The sequence below is a fragment of the Balaenoptera ricei genome, chromosome 20, assembly GCF_028023285.1.
Source record: "Balaenoptera ricei isolate mBalRic1 chromosome 20, mBalRic1.hap2, whole genome shotgun sequence".
Taxonomy (NCBI): domain Eukaryota; kingdom Metazoa; phylum Chordata; class Mammalia; order Artiodactyla; family Balaenopteridae; genus Balaenoptera; species Balaenoptera ricei.
In genome coordinates this window covers 41,159,601-41,185,262 of record NC_082658.1, presented here as the reverse complement: position 1 = coordinate 41,185,262, position 25,662 = coordinate 41,159,601, and the positions used below count along the sequence as shown (strand labels likewise).

The window sequence follows — 25,662 nt, the reverse complement described above, 5'->3', positions numbered from 1 at the left end:
ATGAATATCAGTCTAGACTTGAAGACCAAGTACAGGGAAGCATAAATAGGGAAGGAGGTGGCAGCCCCATCTGCTTCTTTGTTCCTGGTACCCATTGCCTCCCAGAAGCAAAATGAGAGGCTAAGGCAGGGGCCTGGGATCGGCCTTACTGGGTGTTCCTGACAGTCCTGACGAAGCAGGGAGGATTTTATATGGGAAAAGAATCTGAAAAAGAATGGGTATATGCATATGTATAACTGAATCACTTTGCTGTACACCTGAAACAAACACAACATTGTAAATCAACTATACTCCAAAATAAAATAAGAATTAAGTTAAAAAAAAAAAAGCAGGGAGTATTTGTGAGAGAAGGGCAAGCAGGCTGGAGGGTAACCCTGACGACTGGGGGCTCTCCAATTTTCTCTACTCCTAAGAGATTTCACGGACAAGTCCCAGGAAAAGGGCTAGCTGTTTGGGGAATGGATCTGAATAAGAAGGTGAACCCTGTGTGCGAGGCAGCACTGCCACCTAGAGGAACTATGGAACTCTACAGCCTTTTTCTTCCCGTGGAAAGAGATGGAGACCAGGAGGAAATGGGGGAGCTTCCTACCAGACTTGAGGACAATCAGGAGGCCTGAAAGCAAAATGGGCAACAGGTGAGGCTTGGTTTTGGCGGCCTCTTAACTCCTTCCTCAAATTCAGTAGGATCTCAGAATTCTAAAAAGGCAGATCACATGACATTGCTCTGCTCAAAACCCTCCAACAGCACAGAGGCTTTTTAGGGCAGTGAAAATACCCTATATGATTCTAGAATAGTGGATACATGCCATTATACATTTGTCCAGACCCATAGAATGTGCAACACCAAGAGTGAACCCTAATGTAAACTATGGATGCTGGATGATTATGTTGTAGCAATGCAGGTTCATCAGTTGTAATCAATCTACCCCCTGATGGGGGATGTGGGTAATGGGAAAGGCTGTGCACGTGTGGGGATGGCAGTATACAGGAAATCTCTGTACCTCCTGCTCAATTTTTCTGTGAACCTAAAACTTCTCTGAAAATAATGTATTAAAACAAACAAACAAGCAAAACCTTCCAAAAGCTTTTTCCCTCATACAGGTTAAAAGCCAGTCTTTGCGAGGGCCTGCAAGGCCCTCGATGATCTATCCCTGTCCATTCTGTTGCCTCTCTGCCCTCATCCTTGCTTTTCTCATACCTGTCAAGCATACTCCTGCCTGAGGGCTTTTTCACTGGCCGTTTCCGCTGTCTGGGATGTTCTTTCCCAAGCAATTACAATAGTACCCAGCATGTAGCAGGCACTTAACACATTTGATGAATGAATGATTTAATGAAAAAATGAACCAAAATAAACCTTTCGCCCAAACACCACCTGGTTCAGAGCGGTTAAAAGAGGCCCAAGAGGAAAGGTTACTTCTCCAAGGTTGAGAAGGAAGTCAATGCCAGAAGTGGGACTAGAATTCAGACCTGATGACCCCAGGCCAGCACACATCCCACACACCAAGGGCACATGCTCCACCTGCCCTCAGCCAACACGCTCACTTCCCACAAAATGTCAGTAACACACAAGACCCAGTGTATGACCTCCTAGGATCGGCTGTATCTTCTTAGTAACAGTATCTCTAAGGTGGACTTGGGGACACCAGAAATAGGGGGTGGGGGAGGTTATTTGGGGGTGGGGAGCCTTGGTGGAAACCCCAAACCACACCTTGACCTAAGCTGCCTGTGGATAGGCTCACCCTGAGGAACATGATGGCTCCTCTCCTAGTGAATAATGGATACTTTCCCTAAAGTCTCAAACAGAAGAGTCTCCTGACCACAGATGTAATGATTGACCGCTACCCGACCCACGCCCACCCCAGGCTACCAGAGTCTCCTGGCCGTCTCCTCTTCGTAATAACACTGCGGCAAATGCTATGACTCAGGAGAGATGGCAAAGTGCTTTGCATCCATTCTCCTCGGACCTTCATGTCAAACTTGTGAGGGAGATTCCACCCCATTACAGAGAAGAAAAGAGGGGCTTAGGGGCTGCCACAGCTGAACTGAGAGATGGGCTTTCCAGGTCTCCTGACTCCACATCCAGTGCTCCTGGGTTTTGACTTTACGATTTTTTTCCTTTGTGCAGGCAGACATTTCCTATTTTTATATAGTTAAATTATCAGTCTTTTCTTTTATGGCTTCTTTACGACTTCGAAAGGTCTTCCTCACTCAGAGAATACTTAAAATTCTATCTTTCCTTCTTCTAGCACTAGGGTTTCAGTTTTTACATTTAATCTTTGGTCTATCTGAAATTTATTTTGATTTAAGTTGTGTAATAGGATTCCAATATATATATTTTTCAGGTGGCTAAATGGTTATCCTTGCACATGTGGGAATGTATTTATAGGATGTAAGGGAAAAATCCACCTTTTCTACACTGTTTTGAAATGTCACCCTTATCATATATTAAGTTCCTGACTTATTTGGGTCTATTTCTGAACTTTCTGTTCTGGTCTATTGATCTGTCTGTTCATGTAGAGTTGGGTTTTAATGAAAAAGGAGAAAAAGATATACAGTAACAAAACAGGATATGATAGGAAAAGAGTATACAGATTCTAAAAAGAACCAAATGAAATTTTTAAAATGAAAAATAATTATTGATATTAAAAACTTAATAGTCAAGTTAAACAGAAGACAACATCTGAATTCCCAAATTAATCTTGACATCATAAAGCAAAATACTGTAACCAGACATTATGGGCCTCCAGCTAAGCAGTATGTTTGCAAAAAATTTGAAACTGAATCTGATCAGATTTCTAGCTCTATTACCAGCTCATAGGAAATACAAGGGACTGAGGAGCACATTAAGTGATACCATGGGGACAGAATCAGCAAACTCTTGACTATGTGAAAATTCAAAGGACAAACAAACCAGTTACTTTAATATATAAACTTCAAAGGGGGGAAAAAAAGAGGAAGAGGAAATCTAAAAATTAAAAGAGATTGAAGAACTACGACCAAAGGACAAAAGAGGACCATGTTTGCACCCTGATTAGAACAAACCAGTTCTACAAAAACGTTTCTGAAACATTCAGGGAAATAGAACATGGGCTGACAAATTTGATGATATAAAAGGATAAGTTAATATTTCTTAAGTGCGGTAATAGTATTTTGGAGTTTTATATATATATATATATATTTTTTTTTTTTTTTAAGGTTTTTAATTTTTTTTGGTCACGCTGTGTGGCATGAGGGATCTTCGTTCCCCGACCACAGTTTGAACCTCTGCCCACTACAGTGGAAGCACGGAGTCTTAACCACTGGACCACCAGGGAAGTCCCTGGAGTTATATATTTTTAAAGTCTTTATATTTTAAAGATAAACAGTAAAATATTTGTAGACAAAACAATATGATTCTTGGATTTGATTTAAAATAATCCAGGACTTCCCTGTGGTGCAGTGGTTAAGACTCCGCCTGCCAATGCAGGGGACACGAGTTGGAGCCCTCGTCCAGGAAGATCCCACATGCCGCGGAGCAACTAAGCCCCTGCGCCACAACTACTGAGCCTGCGCTCCAGAGCCCGCGAGCCACAGCTACTGAAGCCCGTGCGCCTAGAGCCCGTGCTCTGCAACAAGAGAAGCCACCGCAATGAGAAGCCCGCGCACCGCAACGAAGACCCAATGCAGCCATAAATAAATAAATTTATATATTAAAAAACCCTCCTTTAAAAAAAAATAAGGTACTGTCTGGAAGTGATCACATTCTTTTCACACTTTATGTATCATGTCTGGCTTAACTGTTTTATGCAGTTGTCCAGAAATTTTTAAAAATTGTGGTAACTCATAAAACTTACCATCTTAACTATTTTTAAGTGCACAGTAGTGTTAATTATATTCATTGTTGTGCAACTGATCTCTAGAACTGTCATCTTGCAAAACTGAAACTCTACACCCATTAAGCAGCCTCTCCCCATTTTCCTCCCCCACAGCCTTGACAACCACTCTTCTACTTTCTGATTCCCCTAGATAGCTCATGTAAGTGGAACCATCCAGTATTTACTTGCTCTCCTCTCCCTTTTGTGACTGGCTTATATCAGTCAGCATAATGCCCTCAAAGTTCATCCATGTTGTAGCATGCATCAGAATTTCCTTCCTGTTTAAGGCTGAAGAATATTCCATTGTATGTATGTACCACATTTTTATCCATTTTTTATCCGTTCATCCATTGATGGACATTTGGGTTACTTCCACCTTTTGGCTATTGCGAATAATGCTGCTATGAACGTGGGTGTACATATGATCATGACAATGGCTTTAACAAAGCTTTAAATAAAATGCTGCATAAGTAACAAGAAGTGGCAACTCAAGCTTTAAGGGAAAGCTTCCCTTGTCCTTTCAGCTTGATGAAGGAGATTTTATGCAAGAAATGGCATTCCATACAACAGAGGAAATAGCATGTTCAAAGTCATGGAGATGTAAAAGGAAAAAAAATTTAAATTCAGTATCACCAGGGAATTCCCTGGTGGTCCAGCGGTTAGGACTCCATGCTTTCACTGTGGAGGGCCTGGGTTCAATCCCTGGTTGGGGAACTAAGATCCCGCAAGCCGCACAGTGCAGACAAAAAAAAAAAAAAAATTCATTATCACCAAAGGTGGCAGGTGATGAAGTCAGTGCTGACTATTCCAACTGCAGGTGGGATTTTGTCTAAATGTTGATCAATTTTCTTTGTAATCTTTTAAAATCTCGTTTCATTTCCTGTAACTAACTGTTTTGAGTGCTTCAGATTCATGCTGCTTCATGGTGGATTTTTAAAAAGACCTAATGTGACCCTGCCATTCATATGAGGAAATAAAACACAAAGAGGCTTATAATGACATATCTCAAATTCCTACTGTTGAGAGGCAGGGCTTGAACCCTAACCCACACCCAGGGTTTTCTCCATTGTCACCAGCAGAACTTCACCAGGTCTCATCACCCATTCTCAGCCTTTTAGAGTTCGAAGACTAGGGAAAAGAGTGGTGTAATTAATTCTGTAAAGACCAGAAAGTCCCCTGCATTAATGCAGTGCTTATCTTTTCCAAAGTACTTTCACGAGCACCATCTCCAGATGCTGTTACCATGTGTCTTCTCTGCCACACATCTCACTTTTGTTGAACAAGAACACTGTTGTTCTAGTTCCGACAGTTTCTCTCACACTGTTCTCTAATAAAAAGTCTGTGATGTTTCAACAATCCCAAGTCCCAACCAAAAGTGAGCACAACTAAATTGGAAACAGATACACTATGAATGCAGGAACACTATATTTATTAAGTCAATAATTCATTTTTAGCAATACAAGTACAGAATATATCACAATGCTGGTTACAAACATACTTAGTATGGTTTAATGGTTACAAATAATGGTGGGCACTACAAGTTTGTGATAAGGATGACACGAAAGGTCATTCTGACACAATGAAGAATTAATTGCCTTTAAAAAATCTATCAATGACCTTAGATATTTCTATAGAAATTACTGTGGCACTATTAGTGGGGATTTTCATGTAGAGAATTGATAATGATTTGCTTTTAATTGTTTCATTAAGAGATTTTTGAGTCTATTAAACTAAAATCCCCTGTTGCTTAGTAAAGTATAAAAATAGTACTGACCTGGTAATATTTAATAAAACATAGCATTCATTCACATCATAAAAGTGGAACTAAATTGAAAAGTTTTAGTTACCATGGCAACATATCTTCCCATAAAAGAAATCTACAGAAATGAGTAATGTTACACAAATGGTACCTGCAAAGTTATTTAGTGATCCAACACTTGTGCACCACAAACCAAGGTTTCTAGATACCTATATATAGCATATATTTTTAATCTTAAATTTTACTTTTGAAAAAAAATGTGCACTTCAAAAAACTCACTAAGGCCACTCATGCTATAGATGCCTAGGACTGTAATTAAAGAATAGCATTATTTTTAAAAATGTCAAAGCACACTCCTTCAGATCACCAACAGGGTAAAACCAGTTTTCTGCCTAAAACATTCCTGAGATTTGTGGACAATACAACTACTAGTGTTCAAGCTGGAGATTAATTCAAATGTCAGATAAAAAAAGGAATTTTCTAGCAAGAACTGAGGTCCTCCAAAGCCAAGAGGTGAAATATACATGTTAATTCTTAAAGCAAAAATAAAACTCTTAAAGACGTTTTTACTTATAAATAAGTATTTTTCCAGTAGTAACTTTGCCATCCAGAAAAAGAACAGTTTGGAAGCAGCAAGGCTACAAATTCAGGGGAAAAAAAACAACAAAACTGAGTAGCAGTTAATACAGGTATCCTCTGCGTTCTGAAAGTTCACTTTATGCTACTTTGCTTTTATGAAAGACCTCCATTAGCACCTGTTTTCGCTAACCGAAAAAAATCCAAAAGGATCTTCACTTTTACGAAAAAAGGTGAAAAGCAAAAATAGCATTCAGTGCTTGTTTTGCAGACAGCTGTTACAGAGGCAGTGGCACCCTGACCAAGAGTGGCACTGCCAAGCTCCTCCCCTAGAACTACGCTCAGTATCTCAGCTTCAAGCCACAACTGTGCGAGTTTCTGTGCTTTATCTCAATTTATTTTGTGCATCCATTAGCAAGACATGTCCTAAGGTAACTGCCTCTCTGCTGTTCACCTGTTTTTGGCTTAAAGAGGTTTCATGGGAACGCTCTACTTTTGGATAGCGGTGAAAGCCTCTACCTGCTACTCAGCAAACCATTCTTTCAATCTGTAGAGTATGGCCAAAAGCTTCAATCATGTTCTAGGCATGTGTTTACTGTTCAGCATTCTGTCTGCACTATAAGCCGCCAAATGGCACTCTCGTTATTTATGATTGCAGCCACTGGACCTAGTTTCCACAATATTATGAACCCTTCTCTAACAGGCTAAGAACAAAGGTCTTTGTCAAATCTTTCATTTTCACAAGTGAAAGCAACACCTGTGTGGGGATTACCCCAAAGCAATAATGAGTTCATTTTTTGCTGAACAGAGACAGAAATTTGATGATAATAAGGGTCCTAATGCGTTGGGCAAAGTCAGCTTTGGGGACCCATAAAAATTATGGTCTAAAAAACCCAACCCGCTCTCCTAAACTGAACGCTGGAGTGACCGACCACCTGTGTGGCTCACGAATGTTACAGGGCTCCCTGATGCACCCAACTTGAGTAGCACCAAACTTTAGGAAAAAAACTGGGTAAGAGAGAAACACTGAAAGCCAGGAAAGGATGAGACCAAAGGCCCCTTATTTAATATTACTTTGCTGAACTTCCAAAAAATCTTTTAAGTTGGTCTAGGATTTCTTACATACAACCCCACCATATATAAAAAGTTTGTTCAAGCAATTGGCTATTGTGAGGTAATTTTATTCTTTTGAGATTTTTTCTAACCCCAAAAATCATGATGATATTTACCTCCCTAACTTATCCTAAACATCCCTACTGAAAGGATAAATCCCACACTTAAAAATTAGGGTATTATTCTTCATTAAAACCAGAAACAACAGCACATTAAGTTACATCACTAACAGAAACTGGCAATCTCTCTTCTCAACCTAGAGTGTCTGCATTAAGTCAAAGTATATGGATTTACAGAAAACTACATTAAAGCAGTGGCAATAAGGGGGAACTACCAATAATGACTTTTTTTTTTTTTAAGAAAAACTGGCTGCCATTTAATATTATCACCCTGTGAACCTAGGCTTCTAAATATCATGTTGTTTTATCACTGAGTGTGAGCTAAGTTGAGTTCAAACTGAATTAGAGAAGATGAGGCCTTAAGTCATTTGCTTGATTTTATCCTAGGAAATGCTATATGTGCACAAAACCAAAAATATAGATTAAAAAAAAAAACTTCATATGAAAACATAAGTTTCAAAATATTTATTGAAAAACAATTTACCATGACATTCCTATACCACAAACATACCACAGGACTCTAAATAACCAACAAAAGTATACAAAGCCTATCCTTAAAGTATCTTTGGAGGTATTAAATATATAGGCCCATGAGGATAGAGCTGAGTAACTTAAAAATGTTAGTCCTTGGTCACACAGACTATTTGGTAATTAATAAAGAGGTGCCTCTTGGCATTAGATTGTAATAAACTGGAAGGGGGAGGTGCAGGTGTGCCAATGTACTCTTTTCAAAATTAAAAGTAATTCAATTTGAGGATTAAACCCAGGTTTCAAAATCACATAGCTATAAATCTTAAGGTCTGGGCTTGCTTCATCTTTAGGTACCTCCCCTAGTCATCGCCCACTTGGGGACTTAAAAACACTGGCTCATAACTAACAAGATGGCAAATAAAAGTTTTAAACAAGGTTGTATTTAGGAAGTCCAAAAAAGTGTTTAAAATCAAATTTATCTGAAATCTCCAATTACTTTTTCTGTAGTCAATGTGGTGGACAGTTTAGATATTTTCTCCCTCCCACCCCAACGTGCCTGTTAAAAGAAAACCAAAATTCAGCACACATCCACTCACCCACAGACCACTCCCAGCATTAGCCAGGAGCAACATCTCTAACAGCCAAGTCATGAACCCCTGAAAATAGGGGGGAAAACCCTGATTCTTAACTATAGAGGCACCAAATAGGCCACTATAATAAGAACTGAGGTAACAGCAAAAGACCTTTTTTGTTTCTTGGATTGCTACATGTCACAACTTCTCAAATTTGAATATTACCTCAACATTAAATAACCTGACTGGCTTAAAAAAAAAATCAAAACCCAATAAACAGAAAGACAAGTTAGTGAAATAGATATATCATTAGGGGAATCTTTCCACTTGACTCTTGAATTTCAAATAAAATGACCTAGTTGCACTATTATTTACCATAAACATGAAGGATTTCTAAGAAGACTTGCTGTTTTTCGGAATTCATTTTTCCATTAATCCCCATAAACCACACAGTAACCTATAATTCCCATCTGGACATGAGCTATTTCATGACTCTTAGCCAATATACTTGCTAACTGTGTTGCTTATTAGGGTAACATTTAAAATGAGGGAGATGGCTGCAGCAGATATTTATAGACTTGCTTATGGCATTGCCATCTGTGTACCTTGACTAAAATATGCCACTGAAATTGCCAAATTTCCCTAGTTTGGTGTCTATTACATGAATATAATATTTGCATGATCACTTTTCATTATACATCTAAATGAAATCATTCTACTGATAAAAGTATAGGCAGGGGCTAAAATAATAATCTAAAGCCTCTGGTCCAAATAACCCCTTTCTACATTAGGCTGGTCCTTTTCAGATCCTCCTGGTCCTGTTAGCAAACGCTATGAGAGCATCTTGCATTTTTGTACCCCAAAAAAACACAACAAAACCAAAACAACCAAAGAGTTAAAACTGCTGGTTTATCAGCTTTCCTGTTACTTACAGATCAACACTGGTCCAGTTCAGATGAATCTGACAGTCCTTCCCTTGTAATAGAGCTCTGGAGTGGTTGTATCCACTTCTCTGGGTAAGGTAGCCAAACCTAAGTCTGGATGTCCCTCTTCTATTAGTATTTGTGTTAACTTTTCTATACTGCATATAAAGATTTTCCCCATAAAATTTCTTTACAATACAGTATTGAATACCTCCTCAAGGAAGAATTATATGTTAAAAAGTTGTTAAAATCATCCTTACATAATAAGAATGCAACTCTTTTAAACTCTTAAATAGTTTTATTTAGGGGTTCTTTTTTTCTTTCAGGCTTTCTGCAAAATGAATTATTTTTTAAAAAGAAAAAAAAATTCCTGTTGTTTGTTCTACTAGGTTGAAAATATGGGCCAGATTACTTATACATGCGGTACATGCTGAATATAACTGAATATATGCTTATTCCTACAGACACTCTGCAAGATAGGGATCACCCAAATAGGGTCAATGGACTGGACCAGTGTTTCAATGCAAATTCCAGCCCCAAAAAACAACATGGTTTTGATTTCACAGTATGAATTCCCTGGAATCTGGGAAAAGGTAAATTAGTTAACTGAGGTCCTCCCTCAGCAGCTCGGTCCCTCAACATTCTGAGAAATCAGGAAGGACTGCACCACTTCTTCAGTGGACTGGGGGCTGGTGTTGACATCTTCAAGAGCATCGGTCACTGAATACTGCCGATCTCGCAACCGGTTCCAGTTAGACAGAACATTGTGATATTCAAACACTTTCTCGTAATTTCCAACGGAGTTGTAAAGTTTAATGAGACCTCGGTAATCATATTCTAGTCCACTGTAGCCTTCACCAAAAAGTTTCTTCCCTGAAAGTAAACAGAAAAAGAAAGAAAACTCAAATAAATAATGAAATAACAAGTAGTTTCCACAACACAAGCTCAGTTCTTTAAAATAAGGTGGCTTCGTTTTATTCCCTTAAAAGGAATAGATTCAATTCTTTTATCAGCATTCACCAACATAGTCCTACCCATAATCTACCTCTAAGACTTAAAAGAGATCTAAAGAATGGCAGCACCTTCAACAGTAGAAAAATACATATGCACAAGGCTATTTATTACAGCATTGTTTATAAGTGCGAAATATTAGAAACAAATGAAGATTTGTTTCAATCAACTATGGAACATCCACTCAACTATGGAACATCCATTCAAGGCATACTATGCAGCTATAAACAGAGGAGGGAGCTCCCAGCTCTTTATGAACTGACACGGAGTCATTTATAGGGTATACTGTTAAGTTAAAAAAAAAAGCAAAGTACAAAAAAGTACCAAGAGTTTGTCACCTTTTATGTATAAAAGGGAAAATAAAATATTTATGTATCTGAACATTTGTGCAAAAAGACACACAGAAAATATGGGACTTCCAGGATTGAGCAAGGTAATACATTACGGATAATGAGCAATCTCACATACATGGATATATGATTTATTGGCAAAGGTAGCACAGCAGAGGGGAAAGGACAGTCTTTTGAAAAAATGGTCCTGGTCAACTGTATATCCATACAGAGGAAAAAAAAGGCGGGGGGTGGGGGGATTTGATCACTACCTTACACTATAAACAAAAATCAATTTCAGGACTGTGGATCTAAATGTGAATGGTAAAATAAAGTTTCCAGAAGATAATCTTCCAAAAGAATATCTTCATGACTTTGGGGTAGGAAAAGATTTCCTAAACAGAATATAAAAAGTGTTAACCATAAAAGAAAAGAGCAATATTTGATTACATTAAAATCTAAGAACTTCTGTTCTTTGAAAGGCACCATTAAGAAATAAGAAGTAGGGACTTTCCTGATGGCGCAGTGGGTAAGACTCCACGCTCCCAAAGCAGGGGGCCCGGGTTTGATCCCTGGTTAGGGAACTATATACCACATGCATGCTGCAACCAAGAGTTCGCACACGGACTTCCCTGGTGGTGCAGTGGTTAAGAATCCGCCTGCCAATGCAGGGGACACGGGTTCGAGCCCTGGTCCGGGAAGATCCCACGTGCCGCGGAGCAACTTAGCCCATGCAGAACTACTGAGCCTGCGCTCTAGAGCCCGCGAGCCACAACTACTGAAGCCCATGCGCCTACAGCCCATGCTCTGCAACGAGAGAAGCCACCTCGATGAGAAGCCCGTGCACCGCAACGAAGAGTAGCCCCCACTTGCCGCAACTAGAGAAAGCCCGCACGCAGCAACAAAGACCCAATGCAGCCAAAAATAAATAAATAAATAAAAATTAAAAAAAAATTTTAAAAGACAGAGTTTGCACACCACAACTAAGACCCAGTACAACCAATCAAAAAAGAAAGGGAGGGAGGGAGGGAGGAAGAAGCAGTACAGTGAGAGTTATCTGCAACACATTTAACCAACAGATACATCCAAAGTATATAAAGAACTTCTATTAACCAATAGGAAAATGACAGACAAGTCAATATAAAAATGGGGAAGAGTTTTAACAGGCACAACATTCAGATGATGACCACAGTATCTTATTTTGTAATAGGGCTGAACTGAAAACAATTCAAATGTTCCAAATATCCATTAATAGTAGAATGGATTAAATAATGATATACTAATCCAATACAATATTACACGGCACTGGAAATTAACAAGGAACAGTGATATGAACAACACAGATGTATCTCACAATTGATGGTCACCAAAAGAAACCAGGCATATAAAAATATACATTGTATGATTTCATTTATATCAAGTTAAAAAACAGGTACACTGGGTCTATGTTAAAATCAGAAGAAGGGAGAGGATGGGCTGGGGGTAGTGTTTACACAAATATTTAAAAATAACTACTTTTGCCTTTACTTGACGCTCTACTGTCATATTTCTTACTAGTGGCTTCAACATCAATAAATAATCTTTAGCAAAATGTTTCAGATGATTTTTGAGTGGTCCCTGGATATCCTTAGCAGCTCTAAACTCATTTAAGTCTTAATAATAACACTTCCCTATACAACATATAAGACATGTTGATCTCTAATCAACTGACTAAGAAAATTTTAAAGTAACATACCAATTGCTATAGATCGCAAATAAAGTTTCTCAGCATTTTCATACTGATTCATGTCATAATTATATAAAGAAGCCAGATGTCCCACTGAAAGGGCTACTTCATAATCTTCTTGACCAAGAAGTTGCTCTTTAATCTGAATTGCTTTGATGTGCATTTCTTCTGCTTCCTGAAAAATAATTAAGCTGTATTAACCATTAGATTATACTTTTTCTTATGTCAACAATTCTTACCCCATGAGTAAGATTCTTCTAAACACCAAAGACGTCTTATGGATGGCATAAGGTAATCTGATCAGAGAACACGCTATATTCTTCCAAAAGTTGCCTACGGGAAGCCTTACTGGTTTGGGGAAGCTATGCACATAAGCTGATGAAAGTAATAGTGTCCTATACCAAAATGACAAAAGAAAACCTGTCCTTGTAATAAAAAATTGTTAGAAGAAATTAACATCAAAATATTCTAAAATGAAAATTTCTTCTTTCAGTTAATACACTCCAAAATTTAATTGAACCTTAAGAAACTCTATACTATAGCATGTTATTTTACATAGAAGTACACTTTATTTTATTTTTTGGAGTTTTGACAATTTTTATTCCAACAAACCAAACTCAGGTTAATTGAGGAATGTGTAAACTGATTTTTAGATAAAAATGAATGTCTTAAGCAGCAACTCTCATCCCTTCCTTATTGTGACCCAAAATTCTAAAAGGGAACTAAATTCAGTAAATTTTTATCACTACAATTAATAACACTTGCAATATCTTATATTTCTTGCATACCTACTATGTGTCAGGAATTCTGCTAAGAGCTGTACTTAAATTACTAGCTAAGAGCTATGTTTTAAGTCTAATTATGATAACTGTTTTAGTCTTTATGGTTTGATATATTTATTTTTCTAGGGTCTGTATTTTTGAATTTTATTTATATTTTGACTGTCTTTTTAAAAATTTTTATTTATTTATTTATGATTTTTGGCTGCAGTGGGTCTTCGTTGCTGCGCGTGGGCTTTCTCTAGTTGCGGCGAGCAGGGGCTACTTTGTTGCAGTGCGCGGGCTTCTCATTGCAGTGGCTGCTCTTGTTGCGGAGCACGGGCTCTAGGCGCGCAGGCCTCAGTAGTTGTGGCACACGGGCTTAGTTGCTCCGCAGCATGTGGGATCTTCCTGGACCAGGGCTTGAACCCGTGTCCCCTGCATTGGCAGGTGGATTCTTAACCACTGCGCCACCAGGGAAGCCCCTGTCGTTTTATACTAGCCATTTTCTCAATTCTTATGTGAAATAATGTAGGAGTATAATAAATGTATACCTTATTATTTAAGATTACTAAAGCAGCATTATTTAAGATTTATTTATTAAGATTATACTTTATTACCTAAGATTATTTAGAGAGAGAAAAATATAGTAAAACGTGCTTCTAACCTTAAATTTTCTCATTGACTGATAAAGTCTTCCAAGGTTTCCATAGTGTTTTGCAGTCTGTACATTAAATTCCCCAAAAGCTTTTTTAGCTAGCTGGAGTGAAGACAGGTGCAAATCATGAGCTTCTTGAAGCAACCTCTGTTCAGTTTCTTTATTATGACAGTCAATTGCAATCTCCTCTAAAATAAGTGCTGAATAAGAAGGCAATAAAATTAGTGCATTTCCAAACCATGTATCAAAGCTAATCAGAACATAAAATTTAAAACTAAATTTTACAAATGTTAGTTGTATATACTTATATATGCTTATGGTTTAGAACCATAAACCGTATCCCATACCACAGAACTGGTGAAGATGAAAGTATTCCATTTTAATGAAAAAATACACTTTTGGGGTCATTCTATTATGCACAGTATAATGAATTTCAAATTTAAGAAAAACAGTGGTATACAACAAATTATTTTGCAGAATTACTCTCTATTTTACCAGACCTGTTATGCTTTGCTGATGTGAATTTGTTGTTTAAGCAAATACAAGGAAGATAAGAACAAAGAGGCAAATTTTTTAAAGTTGTCAAGGAGTACCTAAGCACTGTTGAAAATTTTGAAACCACACTTTGTAAATTATATAACCTTTAACCAAATACAACTAAAAGAACTGGTTTCCTCCTAACTCACTTGACCAATCAAACCAGGCAAGAAGGTAACTTTAAAGTCCCATTCAAGACCCTCAAATTCCATTTAAAGTCTTAAAAACACATATTCTTTTACCAGGCAATTTTATTTCTAGGAAAATTGTCCATGTGCACAAAAGTAAAAAGAGATTTAGTTCACTGTAGCATTTTTAAAGAACAAAAGGTTAAAAAACAATTTAAAGGTCCAATAAGACAGGTGAGGTTAAGAACATTAGAAAAAAAGATATATACCTACATGTACTGAAATGGGAAAATGTTGATAATATATTAATTGAACAAAGCAGATTATAGAACAAAAAAAAACTATTCACTCATTTCAGCATTTGAAGAAAGAAAAGTCTAAAAAAATATTCACCAAAATGTTGATTCTGGATTGATGAGATTTCAGGTAACTTAATTTTTTCTCTTTTCTAACTTTTAATTTTTGACATTAATCATGTATTACATGCATGACTTTAAAAATGCAAACCTAGAGGGGAGGTAAAACCCAGTTCCAGAATTAAGGTAAAAGTTATCCAATATGCATGGAATTACCACATGGGTGACCCAATCATGTTGGCAAAATGAAAGCCTTGGTAGTGATTTGCAGAAGAGTTAATGAGAAAAGAAGAAAGTGGTATGTGGTAAGAGCCTTACAACATTAAGGGTAACCTGATATGAAACTGAGTTTCAGAAGCTTGCATGATAAAACTGAAGGTATGAGAAAAACCCATCTTCAGTTTCCTACCCATGTCACTGCACAGTAATAATTTGTGATTCTTCCATCCTCTCCACAAAAGAAAGGAATGAATGAATGAATGAATGAGTGAAAGGAAAGAGAGGAAAGAAGGTAGGAAAAGGTAAAGAAAGAGGCAAAAGAAATGTATTCTGGCCTATTAACAATGTTATATGAGAGAAGTGAACAACCTTTCGTTATGAACCACTGTAAATTCTTAGAGTTCTAGGCAAATACTTTAAATCAGTGAATTGGCTATTTTAGTAATATGCAGTCTAATCCTGAGGAAATAAACAAATACCCGTATTTTATACCATATACCATCGATTTTAAAGTATCAGAGAGTAGACATCTATTATAATTGACAGAAAAAGAAATCTTAAAAAAAAAAAAAAAAAAATATATATATATATATATAGGAGACTAGACTACAAAGGGTACCTTTCACCCTCTTTGAAGAAGCCAAAAGAAGATGATCTTCAGGTAGGATGTGGGTAATGATACCAATAGCTCTTTCTGCATGAAATCTGCAATACAGATAGATATACTCTGGCATTTCTTTTCTTTTAAGTTACAAATAATTTAAGCATTTTAAAAAATCACAATTTATAATATAATACTGAGAGAATTTCTAAAACTATCTGTGGAAAAGGACCAGTTTTTTGTTTGTTTTAAAGTTCCAATCTTTTGTAGACTGAACTTTTAAACATCCAGTGGATTCCCATCTCCCTCAGAATCAACTGTGAAGTTGCTATCACAGCCTATAAGGCTCAATATAATATGATCTTTCACTGGGCTACCTCTCTGACCTCATCTCCTACCATTCTCAGAAACAATCCCCTCTTTTCCTTCCAGGCACACAGGAACTGCAGTTTTCTGAACATGTAAAGCACGTGCTCACCTATGACTCCTGCACTCGCTTTACCTTCTCTCTGTAATGGCTGTCCCCTGAATATCCACATGGCTTACCCTCACTGAACTCTTTCCAGACCAGCCTATACAAAAGACCCTAAAAAATCTACCATCATTCTTTAAACTCTTAGCTTACTTTATTCTTCTTCATAGCATGTATTCTCACCTGACATGTTTGGTTATTTGTTCATGGCCCATCTCGTCAAACAGAAGGCAAGCTGTTTGTCTATTTTATCTGTCAGTTCCTCTCAAACAACTCCACGCCTTCTATTCCCATCTTCCAGGTAATCATTAATTTTCTCAGATCTATCTTCCAATTCACTGTCTCTTTAGTTGTGTCTAATCTGCTGTTTAACTTGTCTACTGAGTTTTAATGTCAATGACTATTTTCCAATTCCAGCTATTATAATGTATTTTTATAATAAAAGTGCTTATTAAGATAATTCATACCAACACAATTCACCCATTTAAAGTGCACAATTGAAGGTTTTTAGTATATTACAGAGTTATGTACCCATCACAATTAATTTCAGAATATTTTCATGACCTCAGAAAGAAACCTTGTGCTCTTTAGGAGTCAATTCGTTTTCCTCCAACTCCACCAGCCCTAGGCAACCACCAACTTACTTTCTGTTTCTACATGTTCGCCTGTATCTAGATATTTCATATAAATGAAATTATACAATATGTGGTCCTTTCTAACTGGCTGCTTTCACTTAGCACAACGTTTTAAAGGTTCATTCATGTTGTAGCATGTATCAGTTGTTTTATTTTTATTTTTTTAATTGAAGTATAGTTGATTTACAATGTTGTGTTAGTTTCAGGTGTATGGCCAAGTGATTCAGTTATACATACATATATACCTATTTTTTTTCAGATTCTTTTTCCCTTATAGGTTATTACAAAATACTGAGTATAGTTCCCTCAGTTGTTTTATTTTTAAATCTGCCTTTTTTTCTTCATTTTCCCTCCAAAATATTACTGATTCCTTCTTTTATATCAGCATCAGCACATTTTTTTCTGTAAAGGGCCATATAGTAAATATCTCAGATTATGTGGCTACACTCTGTCCCAACTACTCAACTCTGCTGTTATAGCATAAAAGGAACCATAGACAATACATGAGTGCATGAGCATTGCTATGTTCCAATAAACCTTTATTTTGCCTTCAGGCCATAGTTTGTCATCCCATTTTATATCTTTAAACATTTAAGAAACCTTACTTTATAGTATCAGCCATAAAGTTCTGTTAACTGATACTTTTAGTGTTCTAATCTTGATAATTATGTCTGCTGACTAACCCATGGGGGAAATGTTCCCTTATTTAAATATTTTTTATGATGAGTTCATCTCAGGTACAGCTAGATCTATGGGAAGTCTGTATGGCTTGGACGGAAGGTTAATTATTTCCAAGAGTTTTGCATTTTCTCCTGAAAAGCATCCCAGGAGAACTAGCAGTCCCAAAGTACTTCTTAATGTTTTCCTCAGTTTGGGGGTTCCTGCATGCATGATGCCCAAACACAACGTAGACATCTATAAATTATAAATTCCCCTATGAGGCTCCTTTTTTTTTCAACTGAGGGCCCAACTTAAGTTGGAGAAATTTCCATGTCACCTCTCTTGCCAGTGGGCAGTTTTTTTCCCTAGTCTACTCTTTCTCCAAGGGTGTAGCCTTGATCTTGGCTTCATGTGAGGGTTTCACTTCTAAGCCACAGCTTCCTATGGGCTAAATGCCTTGTCTCTTAAACCCAGGATTGCTGTTCAACCAAGGTTACAGAAACTTCTAAGCCTTCTAAGCCTTTCCACCCCAGAACACTCATACTGTAGTTCATGCCTACCCTTTTTGGATTTTAGTCCATTACTGGCCCTTGGGGATTTCTTTTCTCTCTTACAAGCTCAGTTATGCATTTAAAAAGATGATTGTTACATTATTCAGTACTTCTGCATGTTATGAGCAAGTTTTTATGTTAAGTCTGTCATTTAACCAGATACTACTGTATTAGTCAAAGAAAAATTACTGAAGGAGACACTTAAAAAATAAGTCATATTCTATATGGAGATATATGTCTCAACATTAAACCACATAAGATCTAAACAAATGGCTTATAAATTGATATGATTTTAAATGACTTCAAGAACATTTCAGGTATCTTGTTAAAGTTCCAGGAGGACAAATTTAATCCATAAGATACACTGAAAAGTATTGTATTAGGAAAAAACAAAACAAAATATAGCAACACATCCCTCACTGAAAAGGAAAGTGGAACTTACAGTGCATTGTCAAATTTCCCAGAGCTATACTGGTGAACATAAGAAGAATAAGCCAAGTCTTCATGAGCTGTTGCTACATGGATATTTTTGCCACCAAACACTGACTGCCGAATGTCAAGGGCTGCCTGAAAGAGTCATGAGAATAACTGGTAATACTGTGAATCCTTAAAAGACACTACCCAGTTAAATTAAGCATCCTAGTAATTTAAATATATATTCTATATACTCAATCCCATCAGTTTTGAAAAAAGTCCTGCTGTATTTAAATCACAACAGAACATAAAATTCACCTGCAGCCTGATTTTCTAAAGAGTAAGTCTGACTTAAAAGGCAATGGCTTAATAATAAAAATCATTCACAGGTCTTAGGAATTATATTAGTGTTTTTCTCTATGTCCTCTTCAGAAGTAAACTATAAAATCAAGGATACCTTGTCCAGAGCGATGGCATAACACATCACTTTCCTGAGACTGACTGAGATAAGGCCTAAAATAATTGCTATCAAGCCTCCTTGCTACTGCAAAGGCAGCTATAATGATTTGTGCTAAATCAACAACAAAGACAAGCCATCATCTCGGTAAATGAAAAATGGAAAACTACTCTTAAATACTGACCCACAACCCCTGAACTTTTTTCCTGGATGATTCTCTTTAATTCCTAAAACATAAAGTTTTAAGCCTTCTAGGTATTATTTAGTAAAATAATGGAGTACCATATATGAGGAAGGGCTCAGAAAGAGTTATTTTTAGATAGTGGTTTATACATCACAAATTACAGGTCAGCAAGTCAATTTACGTTGAAAGAAAAAAAGTGTAACTATTAACATACCTGATAAATTGCAACAGACTGACAGATATTATCTACATTGAGTAAGTAGAACCCATAATCTAGCAGTGTATCAGAATATTTTGGGTGTTTGGATCCAAAATGATCCCTATAAAAAGATACAAAACTATTAGGATATAAAGTAGAAATAAACAATTTGAAATGGTATTTTTAATAACAATCACCTACCGTGCCAAATACACTGCATGCTTAATTAACTGTTCTGCCTTCTTAAATTCACGTTTTACAACACAAGCCTAAAGATAAAGTGAAAAATTGTTAAATAACTCTGAAACAGTTAGTGTGTTGAAACACGTATGGCTTATATATTGATATAGTCAAACTATAATGGTTGAAAAAAGCATCTTCAAACATAAATAGAATGGTTCTATTTGTAATTTCTTTCCTTCCAAGTATTTGAAAATTCCATTATAAACAGATCTGTACATATCCTGGGAAATTACAAAACTTAAAATTTTGATAGTCATACCCAGAACAAACCTGTTATAACAAAGTCACCTTAAAGAGCTGGTATACTCCCATCCTTACATATTATTAAAACAGAGGCGGGGAGGGTTCACCGTACTATTTTCTAAGGTACTTATTTATATCCCCGTTCTACAGTGGCTTACAACTATTTTGTAGTTTTCCATCTAATAACTTTTTTTAAAAAAAATAGTTATTTATTTATTTTATTTATGGCTGTGTTGGGTCTTCGTTTCTGTGCGAGGGCTTTCTCTAGTTGCGGCAAGCGGGGGCCACTCTTCATCGCGGTGCGTGGGCCTCTCATTATCGCGGCCTCTCTTGCTGTGGAGCACAGGCTCCAGCCGCGCAGGCTCAGTAATTGTGGCCCATGGGCCCAGCCGCTCCGCAGCATGTGGGATCTTCCCAGACCAGGGCTCGAACCCGTGTGCCCTGCATTGGCAGGCAGACTCACAACCACTGTGCCACCAGGGAAGCCCTAATAACTTTTAAATGCACAGAATTCCAAGTATTTCTATTGCTTCTTAAAATATTTTGATTCATGAGAAAGCCAGTAGTCTTTAACTGTAAATATTATTTGCATACAGAAATGTAAATCTTGCATATATATTAAGCTGTCTTTATATTAAATGTATATTCAATGTTTTAAATTAATTAAAAACATATTAATGTCTCTTCTAGCTCTAATAAAAACCTGAATATTTATACTGTTTACTTGCTCTAAAATGACTTATTTCATAAATTTCGCAGAAATCTTCAACTCTTCTAAATCTATAATTTTAGAATAATTCTTCTAATTGAAATTTCCATAAGTAAAACCAACCAAAATGGAATATTCAAAACTAAAAAACCTCTGGGTAGAAAGAGTATATCTGAAAAGTACATCAATGCTTCAAAGCCTCAGTGTACCAAAGCAGCAATTTTTAAATATTACTAAATGGCTTCAAAGACTTAATGCATTTTTTTTAACAGAGTAAGAAGAAACTAGAGGAAAAATCAAGTAAGTATTGCCTACCCAGTCAAGAAAAAAAAAGCTATCACACTGTGACACTGCCAATACTGTGACTAAAAGATTTATTACCAGTCTATCTTTTAGGAGAAAAGTGACGAAAGCCCAAACAACCATGACATAAGGAATTCAGGTTGCTGTAAAGGTTTAAGAAAGAAGCCAAATTTCTAAAACTGAGCAGAGAAACTTAGAAAATAGACTTTGTTATCCATGAGTATGCAATACCTAATTTGTTAAATAGTAGGTTAATTTACACAAATTTAAAGTTTACTAAATCCTATAATCCATTTAATAATTTCAACATTATATTCACCTTAGAAGCTTGTCTTAAAACATCCACCACGACTTTGACTGGTAAGCCTGTTGTGATTTCTTTCATTGCCTCAATGCACCATTTGTATGCCTAAAAAATATTTACAGAAGAGCAAAACCTGTGATATATCAAATTGACAATATTTAATGAAATGATTATGAATTTTTCCTGCAAGCTTGCAAGTACTTGAATAAGAACACATACAAAATATTTACACTTAAAATTTTCTCTCAGAGGCTGAGTCTTCTTGAAAGTGTAAGTTTGTTACATTTTTCTTTGGATATGTGACACATATTCAGGAAATCAGAGGCACGTTCTTTGTGGCCCAGAAGCCTTTGCACATACCGTCCCCTCTGCCTTAAAATACATTCCCCTCCTCCCTCCAACCCCTTAAACCACCTAAGTTGTCCTTCAGGTTTCAGCCCTAGACTAGGTTTCCTGTACTTTCCTTCCCCTACTGTAACACTTATTATTTTGTATCTTAATTGCTTGTTTAGTTGAGTGCTTACTTTGTGCCAATTATTGTTCTAAGCACTTTATGTGCACTAACACATGTAACTGACACAACACCCCTTTGATATATGTACTATTATTATAGGAAAACGAGGTGCAGAGAGATTAAGTACTAGGCAATGTGCTGGCACATAGGTATCTATTGGGGAGCACAACAGAAAATGTCCTTCGTCTCCTAGTGCTTAGTGGGGAAAAAAAGCAAAATAAATTACTTTAGATAGTAAGAACTGCTTCAAAGAAACAAAATAATATTATGAAGGGGTCACAAAAAATGTGGGGAAAACAAATTGAAAATATTAGAAAGTAAACATTTGTTTTCCTCTGTAAGCTTCCATCTCTTCCATTCCACCTAAAAGATGTAGCTATTCAGAAGCAATTTTGATGCAAAAAGGAAATATACGCGATTTAGGCCAAAAAACCTGATTTGTTTGTAAGATACTAAATAAGCTGATTTTGTTCCAGAATAAGAATGTAAAATCTGTGGTAAGTTGTAATACTGCTTTTAAAATATTTACTGCCCCTCCTCGGGGAAAGATAAACTTCCCTACCACATTAAAGATGAGAATGGTTATGTGAGTTCCTTTAGCCAAAATATTAACTAAAATATAAGCAGAGGTGAAACGTGGCATTTCTGGGAGAAAGCTCTAAGAACCAGTAATCCCTTCCCCATAATGTTTCTGCCTCTGCTCAAGGCTGATAATGTTCTAGATAGAAGCTGCTCCACAACACAGGGTTTTGAACAAAGTACAGATGTGATGTTAAGCAGAGCCACAGAGATCCCAAGACAGGATGTAGCATGAGCAAGAAATAAACTTTTATTATTCCAAGTCAGTGCTGTTTGGAGGTTGATATTACCTTAGCATAACCTAGCCTACATGGACTAATAACAGAATATGGTGATACTTCATCAAACTATTGATATATCCTCAAGATTTGTGTACTTTTCTGTAGATACAATGACAAATTTATAAACTATCAAGATTATCCAAGAAACATCTATAGACTTAAATATTCCTCATGAATGTGCGAGTTGCAAAGATCATGAATAAGACACAGTATGACACCCCAGTTCAAATGTTCAGAAAGAAAATAACTGTCAATTAAATAGTAACTGCCTAGTAAAGAAAGTAGAAACTGGTGGGACTTCCCTGGTGGTCCAGTGGGTAAGACTCTGCCCTCCCAATGCAGGGGCCCTGGGTTCAATCCCTGGATGGGGAACTAGATCCCACATGAGGCAACTAAGAGTCCGCATGCCGCAACTATGAGCCCGCATGCCACAACTAAACATGCCGCAACAAGGATCCTGAGTGCCGCAATGAAGACGCAATGCAGCCAAAATAAGTAAATAAATAAAAATAAATATTAAAAAAAAAAAAGAAAGAAAGTGGAAACTGGTGAATAAAAGGTACTTTTCTTCCACTGAATACATCGGTGAGTCTGGACATATTAAGGTGGGTCTGGAGCTGGGTACATGAGTAGAAAATGGCAAGATATGACTCACTTTATAGAACAGAAAGAAGGATGCAGGGCAGTGTGAAAAACGAGGATGACAAGAAACAACGAGAGAGGAAACAGAGATGGCCGAGATGAGGAGGACATATGCAGAGAGATAAACAGATGGTGGGGCACCTGAAGAATTTTTCTTTTTCTTTTGGGCGTACCATGCGGCTTGCGGGATCTTAGCTCCCCAATCAGGGACTGAACCTGGGGCCCCGGCAATGAAAGCACTGAGTCCTAACCACTGGACCACCAGGGAATTCCCAGAAGAACTTTTAAGGTAGGCATTTCTAATACTTGAACTGTTGCTGTTTACTTCATTCTCATTTCTAGTAAAGGCTATCCACACAAAGGCCCTCTGTGAATGGGGTTCTTTGTTTTTGGTATGTGAAAATCATAGAAAGGGGCCAAATTCTATATCTGGGTCAATAAGCTATGGAATAGTCTGCATAAAAGGGGCGGCAAAATAATCCATCAACAGAACGAGTTCAGCAGACATAGGAATTCAGCATTAAAAATAACCGGAAGAACTTACATAAACCTCCTGAGAAAATGCAGGCATGTTGATAAGGATTTTAGATTTTAACACGTACACTTAATGACTTAAAAAAATTTCCCCCCAACTTTATTGACATATAACTGACAAATAAAAACTGTATATATTTAAGGTGTTCATGATGACTTGATATACATATACACTGTGAAATGACTGTCACAATCTAATTAACACAGCCATCACCTCACACTGTTGCCTTTTTTGTGTGTGATGAGCACACTTAAGACCTACTTTTAGCAAGTTTCAAATACACAATACAGTATTAACTACAGTCACCACACTGTACGTTAGATCCTCAGAACTTACTCATCTTATAATGAATTGTTAAGCTTTCAAAAATAGTTAATGCAAACAATGAGGCATGCCTATTAGAATGGCGAAAATCTTAAACACTGACAACACCAAATGCTAGCAAGGATATGGAGCAACAGGAGCTCGCATTCATTGCTGGTGGGAATGTATACTGGTACAGACAGTTTGGCAGTTCCTTAAAAAACTTATACTCTCACCATATGATTCAACAAATGCATTCCTTGATGATACCTCTTAGATATTAAAAGCAGGATGATCCTAGCACTGGGATTATAAACATCACTTCACAATTATTCTAGAATTCTCCAGTTTCACTTCTAATGGTGACGTTCCTTTAAATATGGAACATACATGTATTTATATTACAGGGTAAAAATTGAGATAGGGATAATTTTAAAATATGAAAGCTAAATGACAGCTATCTGAGAGCATAAAGTAACTATGATATTCTTCCATAAATAAAGGAGTTACGCTTACACAGCTCACTTCTCAACTATGTATTCATCAGCACCAAAGCCTTAATTTAACAGTATAAAGCCAAGAATGAGGCTATCCTTCTCATAATGCAGAAACAGAAGCAAAACAATGCAATAAAGTATAAATAAAATCTAGGTTCCCACTGAAACGAATGCCTTCAAGTTATGAGAGTTCACCCAGAGCTACACATCCAATAAAAAAGCACCTATTAAAGGTTCATTTAACAGAGCATGCCCTCAAAATAATTTAGGCAGAGATACATTTGGTCAAATTAAAAACAAACACAAAAACAGGCTCTAAACTGTATATGTATGTTTAAAATTCATCTCACAGAATAATCCTTTTGCCTAATTTAAAATATTCCATTACAAATGTATATTGCTTTAAGTAAACCTAATATGTCAAAATGAGATCTATTAAAACAAATATGACATTATATGATTTATCTTTTGTTTTATAGATACTTACTGGTCACAGTGAAATGTTCTTCAAAACACTCACCTCATCATAGTGACTTTTTGCAAACAGGAGTGCACACAGTTCTCCATAGAGCGCAGCTCTGTTTGCTTGCTGGCCATGTTTTGAGAGTTTATCCATGTATGTCTGAGCTAACTTAAATGTTTCTTCACCCAAATGATATTTGCAGTTTCCATTTCGCACATGAAGCAATCTGCAGAAGCACAAATAACATTACTCTATTTCTGATAGCTATTTCCAGCATGGTAGAACTGATAACCTCTTACTGATCACTATGTAGCACCCAAATGAGTTAAGGTCGCGAGACAGAAGAAATGAGGCAGCACTGGAAAACAATCGTCCGGCTGAAGCTGGGACCGACTAATGCACAGAAGAAAGTATATGCTCGTTCCAGAAAGCTACCTATGGTTATCTCATCCAACTTTGATTCCTTATCTTCTCTAAATATTTTGTGTATTTGTGCACTTACCATGTGCTACATCTATCACTTAATTCTTTTTGTTCCAAATCCCAAAGTAATGCAGTTTCATTATAAAAAATTTGGAAAACAATGAAGACAATAAAAATCAACATGAAATTCTATTACCTACCATTACTTTCCATTCTTTTTTTTAGGATATTTGTGCAACCCTTGATCAGTTACCACTCATTTTATGTTGCTTCATAAAAGTTGTTTTTACTTATCTTTGCAGTAAGCTAAGTTCACTGAAAATAGTGGTACTGCCAGTTCT

The 25,662-nt window shown here is 36.7% G+C and overlaps 1 protein-coding gene across 1 annotated transcript in view; it reads right to left on the bottom strand.

The window, feature by feature from the left end:
- Positions 1-9,665: 9,665 nt before the first annotated feature.
- APPBP2 (amyloid beta precursor protein binding protein 2) overlaps positions 9,666-25,662 on the bottom strand; it is a 67,436-nt gene continuing 51,439 nt past the window's right edge. The window contains exons 5-13 of the mRNA XM_059907621.1: positions 24,956-25,124; positions 21,100-21,189; positions 19,484-19,551; positions 19,298-19,403; positions 18,471-18,595; positions 15,729-15,814; positions 13,879-14,069; positions 12,463-12,628; positions 9,666-10,260 (exon numbers count right to left, since the gene is read on the bottom strand). Of these exons, the coding sequence (XP_059763604.1) occupies positions 10,007-10,260; positions 12,463-12,628; positions 13,879-14,069; positions 15,729-15,814; positions 18,471-18,595; positions 19,298-19,403; positions 19,484-19,551; positions 21,100-21,189; positions 24,956-25,124 (1,255 nt within the window). The 3' untranslated portion in view covers positions 9,666-10,006. The remainder of the gene's footprint in view (positions 10,261-12,462; positions 12,629-13,878; positions 14,070-15,728; positions 15,815-18,470; positions 18,596-19,297; positions 19,404-19,483; positions 19,552-21,099; positions 21,190-24,955; positions 25,125-25,662) is intronic.